Raw genomic sequence first — 7512 nt, 5'->3', positions numbered from 1 at the left:
GCCGCTCCTCCTTTACTATGGACTAGACCCACTAACAATATTCGTCCGCGTACCATTCCTTCACGCTAAAGCTAAAATATGCCTGCGGCTGTATGCAAATAAACGAATTACCGTATTACGGTCCCTTTTTCCGTCTTACATCTAACTTAGCACATGTCTTGTTTCGGACTACCAAACCGTAGTCCGATTGGTGGGCCCTACCCTGTAGTGGGTTGTGCCATGTCGCGCAGTGTGCTGGGCCAGCCAATCTCCAAGCGCCAGCGCGGTTCATTCGGCGAGGCATCTCTTCTGCTCGGACACCTCATCGACTCAGCCAGTCGGTAAGTCGGCGAGGCCACTAGCGCGACCGAACTCGACTAGCTTGAAGCTTAGAAGTGTGGCAGCTTGGGCTAGTTGGTATGGCATGAAGATAGTTATAGCGCGAGAACAAAACGACGACACAGAGACAAGAAGGACACGAAAGACACGGAGACAAGAATCGTTACCTTCTTGTCTTTGTGCTGTCGTCCCGCTCTCGCGCTATAACTATCATCGAGCTTGAAGCGTTGAGAAAGGGGCGGTTTACCAGCATTGCTCTGCAGCACTGAAGCCGCAAGTACAGTGTACCCAAGGTCAGCCGTCTCTAGTCATGTTCGCAACGTTTCAGCAAACGGACGTTTAGTATCTCTACGCGCATCGTTTAAAAATTACCCTACGTTTTGATGCGCTGCCTGTTTGGTGCGCCGAAGACGTACCAACTAGCCCCTATTTCAGCCTCATTAACCGAGAACCATAACTTCTCGGCAGCTACGCTCTACCTGGCCCATAGACCATCCAGAGGTCAAATTTTAGGCGTGGTGTTGCAGCTGTGTACCAGCCTCCAACCAACCAACGCGTAGCCGCGAAAATAGACCATGTTCGTAATGCGCAAGAGCGCTGCATATTTGCACGAGTAATGGCGACATCTATCGTGCTTCAAGCGGAGACGCGGTCCTATAGCTGAATGTGCCGGGGCCTGCAGTCTATCGTGCGCGCTCTAAACTCTCCACGTTATAGCGTATGCAATCGGCGCTTGAACAGAATGTTTTCAGCAAGTGCATAGCGGCCACTAGTTTGTTAATTTTGAAGAGGATCTATTCCTCGAAACGATGCCGCGGAGCTACAGGCGTTTGATTATCCAAAAACGGCAGTTTCGCTCTACAAGCTTCGTTACGATCCGTTTGTCGACTCCTCTTCTTCTTTTGGACGAGTGTGCTCTTCTAGTTCACCTTTCGAAGAGGAAGAGTGGCGACCGCACGTACCCACGAGCGCACAAACGGGTCCCTGTTGCTCTCAACGCCACACGCTGGTAGTGACGTCACGACAACGCTGGGGATACCGAAATGCCCGGAGAGTGCACGATTTTTTTTTTTTTTTTGATTTTGCGGTGCGCCCGCGGTTCGTGGTCCTGCCGCGCTTTGCGATTGGCGTGCACGGTGACATTCTGAACTGAATGCGGAGTGTTTACTTGAAATGTTCAAAAAAAAAAAAAAAAAAGATAGGAGATACACCCTTTTTGAGGCGGAGGGCCAACTTGCATGAAGCCGACAGAGCAGGGGGACAGGCGGCCAATCGGAACGGGAGGAGGGTTTTGCAGGCAAACAGAAAAAAAAACTGCAGCTAATGGACAATAATTATTTTATGAAACCGAATCGCATATCGCGTTGATTTTCAGTAAGCGTGTCACAAAAGGTGCTATCAAACACAGGTAAGAAAGCGAGAGTAACACGTCAAAGGTGACGTTTCGGCTTTCTGATAAGAATAGATAAGGAAAGGGATTAGACAACGTCATCGAAGGCCACATAATACTGCACTGCAGGCTGCAAGTTGCCGACCTCTCGTATAGCGGGTATGCACTGAGCCTTCATCCACAAGAGGGCAACACCGTCGCTGCGCCATTTTGAACGTCCGTTTATATACGCGCCGTCGTGCGGTCCATGTTTCGACGTGCAGAAAGTGTTTCGGAGGACTGTAACCATACGAATTGCTGTGCGAATTTTGAACTCAGCGTGAAGAGCGAATTTTATGCGCGAGCGGCGAGCGCGCGCACCTTCAAAATGGCGACCTCGACGCTAGCGATTCTTGCGGATGACGTCAAGTGCATACCCTTCGTAAGCCCCTCCATGCGTTTTCTGTAGACGCGATGGAGGGGCTTCACTAGGCCTATCTACCGTAAGGTGTTGCTTGTTAAAAAACTGCGAGGTAAACAATGAAGGGAGTGGCTTACGAAGTTCACTTTCCAAGCTTGTTTGTTCACTGTGAGACAACTTTGTAATCTCATAGTTGACCTTCAGCTTCAGATGGGATTGATGGTGTCACGAGGTGTTATGCACACACACACACACACACACACACACACACACACACACACACACACACACACACACACACACACACACACACACACACACACACACACACATATATATATATATATATATATATATATATATATATATATATATATATATATATATATATATATATATATATATATATATATATATATATATATATATATATATATATATATATATATATATATATATCCAGAGTGAATTAGGGAACAAACGGGGGTTAAGGATATCATAGTTCAAATGAAGAAGAGGAAATGGACATGGGCCGGGCATGTAGCGCGTAGACAGGATAACCGCTGGTCATTAAGGGTAACTAACTGGATTACCAGAGAAGGCAAGCGGGTTAGGGGGAGAGAGAAGGTTAGGTGGGCAGATGAGATTAAGAAGTTTGCGGGTATAAATTGGCAGCAGCAAACACAGGACCGGGTTAACTGGCGGAACATGGGAGAGGTCTTTCTCCTGCAGTAGACGTAGTCAGGCTGATGATGATGATGATGATATATACCCACACAGTGTGTCCCAGGTAAGTTTAGCCAGAGTTTTAAAATATGCCGAAACACGCAATTACGACGCAACCAAATGCATGTTGCTCACCGTTGCCTGGAGGTCACTGACTTTCCTTGTGCTCTCAAACATTGCTTAACCAGACCTGTCCAATCAACAACATTTGAGGGAACGAAGATGGATAAAAAATTTCAATGAGGAAGTTGTAGATCGGTCTGCAAAAAGACCAAATAGACAGTTTTCAACTTCATATCTGTTATCATTAGCGTTCTTCTGCTTAATACAAACGCCCGTGGTATCCAAAAAAATACCAAGCGACAAATCCGCCCGCGCGCCAGTGCACACCATGACTCCAGCGCTCCCCAACGTTCCGCGTACGAACGACACGCTTCCCTCGCACCGGTTCATGGCAGCGATAAGCAGTCACAGCGGTTATCGTTTTTGTGGCCGATAGCAAAACTTGTTCATCGTAAAGCCACCATCACCATTGCGGCCCTGCTGAGAAGGCACGATGTGGCAAATGCTATGGCCGTTCGCACGCGGAACGCCAGGGAGCACCAGAATCACTGCGTGCACCGGCGCACGAGCGAGCTTGCCACGTGGTACCCTTCTGTACCCCGCGGGCACCCGTAATTGGCAGAAAAACGCCAATACCTAACAGATATAAAGTCTAAACTGTCTAATCGGACGTTTTACAAACCAATCCACAACCCTCTCATTGAAACCTTTATCCATCCTCGCTCCTTCAAAACCTAGTTATTCAAACATATCCAATTAAACAATATTTGAGAACACAAAAATAGTCTAACTCCAGGCAAAAGTGAGCTACCTGCACCTAGTCACGCAGCAATTGCGTGTGCCCGCATATTACACACACACACACACACACACACACACACACACACACACACACACACACACACACACACACATATACATATATATCTATATATATATATATATATATATATATATATATATATATATATATATATATATATATATATATATATATGTATATGTATATATATATATATATATATATATATATATATATATATATATATATATATATATATATATATATATATATATATATATATATATATTATCGAATAGCATGAGGCTGTGAGTGAAATATCCGGTCTCGCTGAACTTTTGCAGACATGACAGCGTCCGCTTGAAAGGTGCGCTTTTGGCTGCTCGGCTAGACTGAAGTCGAAGGTTCGCGTTCTGAAGAGCGGCGAACTTTTTTTCAGTGAAAACCATGTTATAAAGAGTTGCACCGTAGCGGGAAACTCCTGTTTAATAGTAGACAAACAGATTTCTTTAACATGCACCTGAATCTAAATACACTTTTATATTTTTTTGGAGGGGGGGTTATTTCACCCAGCCTCATTGAAATATCCCTACCGTGTCTTCGATCTGAGCAGCGCGACACCTTGGCCGCTAAGCCACACTCGGCGGCGATAAAGGAGGTCAAGACTGTTATCCCAGGTGGAGGAAATAAATCTGTGGGCCTCTTAAAACTGCGTATAGAACAACAGCAAGTGTTCATTCATTCATTTACAAAACCTCATTAGTGTCCTGGAGCCCGGTCTTTTTAGACCTAGGTGGACCGCGTCCACGTCGGTATACCTTCAGGCCAAGCCTTATGGCGACACCGTGGACCTTCTGGACAGCCCGTAGCTGATCTTGATATCGTCTTTTGCTTCTCGTTTTCGCAGGCTGAAACCACATATTTTTCGTTGGCGTTCCTTCAGCGCGTCGCCCATAACCCCTTCATTTACCTGTGCAGAACATATGGCAAGCAGAGCGAAGATTTCGACCACGGCGGCTTCCGCGGCGTCCAGCAGCAGCAATGTGGATGCCGAGAAAAACGACGTCAGCGATTCCGAAGATGCGGGCGGCGCGGAAAGCGACACAGGGTGAACATTTGTCTTTGTTTATTTCATCGCGATAGAAACAGTATCGACACTCCAGGCACATTCTTGACGTCGCTGTGAACGTCACTGCGAGGTTCCGTATAGAAAGGGAAGTATTCACGCGACGTCATCCGCAAGGCGCGGCAGCTGCAGTACGTGTGGTTTCGCGCGTGAACGTCTTCGACGGTCCCAAAACCAAAGTTCTCGACGGCACGTGCAACGTTGATATTTTTCTAAGAAAACGGGTTAGTGAGGTGCAGCGACGAGAAAAGTAACGCTGTCATGTGCTAGATCGCTGACGAACCACGACGATGGCGGCGCCCTCGCTGGCGCCATCTGGCGGGAAGAGCTTAGTAAATATATAGTGTACCACATTCTGGCACACTATAGTGAATACCTCCTATTAAGTCCGAGGGCGACCACGTTGCCCGCGGGCAGTATTTCTATAATGTAATAAACAGATTTTTTAGCCAAGTTTAGTCTTAAGTTTTTCATATTAAAACTGGCGCTATGTTTCAAGACTCATTCGGTCTCTTCTTCAGGGGTGAATGTTTTTGTTGATGCATTGTTTTCTTTAACAGGAAACATGAGAACAAGGATAGAGAGGGTGACGACTAAAAAGTAGCTTCGGAGCCAAAGAGACTAAACAGGTCTCGAAACATGCGGCCAGTTTTTTTATTTTCAAATTAAATGCCAATAGATGGCATTTAGCAATGCCACCTATCGCACTACAATTGCCATTTAGCACTACAATTTAAATGAAGCGATGTGCTAAGTTGTCAAGCTAGCATACGTGTAGATCTGTCTGGCTGGATAAAATTATTCAAATAAACACTGTCTTGAGCCACACTTAATCTTCAGTTTTTAATGTGATACCCCTGTACTATCCCGTTATAGGGCAGCCGCCGATAGGCCCGTGACGCCACCGCCAAAAACCAAGCGCGGGCGGCCGGCCATAAGCTCCCGGGTGTGTGGTGTGTGCGAGCGAATCTTCAGCAGCCGCTCGGCCGTGCGGCGGCACCTGGTGACGCACACGGGTCACAGGCCCTTCTCGTGCACCGTGTGCGGCCGCCGCTTCTCCCTCAAAGGGAACCTGATGGCCCACTATCTTACGCACTCTGGAGCGAAACCCTTTGAGTGCCACCTGTGCCCGCAGGTGTTCTCGCAACGATGTTCGCTCAACCGTCACCTTCGAAGAACGCACGGGACAGGAGCGAAGTGATTTCGTCGAAGGATCGGACATTTGTCACTGCCCGCGCTAGGAACTGACGCGCCGCCTGAAAACAGGAAATGTTCATTTCAAGTCGGAATAATGCCGCAATAAAGCTTTGTGCTCGTTAACAGTTATTGCTTGAACAAACAGCGCTAAATCATTCAATGGCACTCTCCACATTTTCTTGTTCAGTTTGATTCCGACACTGTTTGTCCAGCATGAACGGAACGACCAAAGCCGGCTGAAGGTGAGGCAAAACTGGCACAAAAGTGTACTGGACTGTATACCGCTAGTCAGTAACATAGTCATAGCAGTACCAACATCACTGCAACTCTACTGGAACACTACATCAGTAGAGTTCCAGTGATGCTGTGACCGGCCATAGTCCTGTGTTGGCGCATGTGAGAAGAGTCGCCAAGCGTAGTCTAATAGCTGCTTTGTAATCAAAGGTGGCATCTGTGCATAACTGAAATAATGAAAAATGTTTGTTTGCTAATGGGTTAGAACAGTGAACCATTGGTCATAGTGTGTTTTCTGGTGAATATTATTTACTATGGGTTGATTGTTTTAAAGAGGGTAAAAGTATTTGCTGTATTATTTCTGGAAGATAAATGCTAACACATCATAAATTGTCATTCTTGGATTTCATGCACGAAGGGCAGCATTAGACCACAGGTTTCACTGAATGACTAACCGATTCATGCAAATGCAGCCTCTGAGGCTGCCCCAAGAAGCTAGTTGTTATTGCATAGCTTGGTCAATCAAGAGAGCTTCACGCAAGAAAGAGCGAGTTGTCACAGATGGACACCAAAATGCGGTGATAACGACTTTATGAAAGAATGGATTGCTGACGTGCTGGTTGAGATTTGCAGAGCAGGGCCAATTATATAATGCAAAAGCACATAACAGAAGTGTCACGGGAATGCCATTGCAATGTTATAATAGTAGGTAATGCTGTGTTATCGCTACTAAATTTTTGTCCTCCCTGTTAGTGAAGGAAGAGAGATGTGCTCAATATACATTCCGAAGAAAGCTTTTACATTTATACGTTTTCCGACAGCACACCGTTTCATAACTGGCTGGTCGAAATTGGGTGCTTGAATTATGGTCAGCTAGTTCTGCGAGAGCACTTAGAGATACTCACATCTGACGACAGAGCACGAGCAAGATGTAATCACCGTCACGTGATTCTCGTGGTTCTCATTATGGCACGACATCAGCCATCGAAGCGTGCATCCCAGTGCTTTGGCGCCTGCGTACAACGTTTATTTGCCACAGAAGACGCACTGTCGCGTTTCGCAAGTGGTGCAGCGAGCGGCTTCACCTTCGGTCTGGATACAATTCCTCAGGCTTAAAACAAGAGAGGGCTCCATATTGTAATCTCACTCTGAGCGCAAAAGCGATGAGCCAACTGTGCAGTAATAAATGTTTGCACTCTGATGGGCCTATCTGTACCCAAATGAACTTTTTATTGTTCCGAATCTTCTGTCCTTAT

At 46.3% G+C, this 7512-nt stretch overlaps 1 protein-coding gene across 1 annotated transcript; it reads left to right on the top strand.

Moving 5' to 3' along the window:
• Positions 1 to 219: 219 nt before the first annotated feature.
• LOC119161971 (uncharacterized) lies at positions 220 to 6164 on the top strand. The gene is made up of 3 exons (XM_075884830.1): positions 220 to 320; positions 4607 to 4807; positions 5702 to 6164. Exons 1-3 carry the CDS (start codon positions 220 to 222, stop codon positions 6024 to 6026), a joined length of 627 nt encoding a protein of 208 aa, XP_075740945.1. The 3' UTR covers positions 6027 to 6164.
• The last annotated feature ends 1348 nt before the right edge of the window (positions 6165 to 7512 follow it).

Source organism: Rhipicephalus microplus, unplaced genomic scaffold (genome assembly GCF_043290135.1).
Source record: "Rhipicephalus microplus isolate Deutch F79 unplaced genomic scaffold, USDA_Rmic scaffold_49, whole genome shotgun sequence".
NCBI classification, from domain to species: Eukaryota; Metazoa; Arthropoda; class Arachnida; order Ixodida; family Ixodidae; genus Rhipicephalus; species Rhipicephalus microplus.
The sequence above is the reverse complement of the archived record's forward strand: the minus strand, read 5'-3'. Positions and strand labels throughout refer to the sequence as shown.

Coding starts and splice junctions, on each gene's coding strand:
- LOC119161971 (XM_075884830.1), top strand. CDS start 220: ATGTCGCGCAGTGTGCTGGGCCAGCCAATCTCCAAGCGCCAGCGCGGT. Junction 321..4,606: donor CTCATCGACTCAGCCAGTCG/GTAAGTCGGCGA, acceptor TCGTTTTCGCAG/GCTGAAACCACATATTTTTC. Junction 4,808..5,701: donor GGCGCGGAAAGCGACACAGG/GTGAACATTTGT, acceptor ATCCCGTTATAG/GGCAGCCGCCGATAGGCCCG.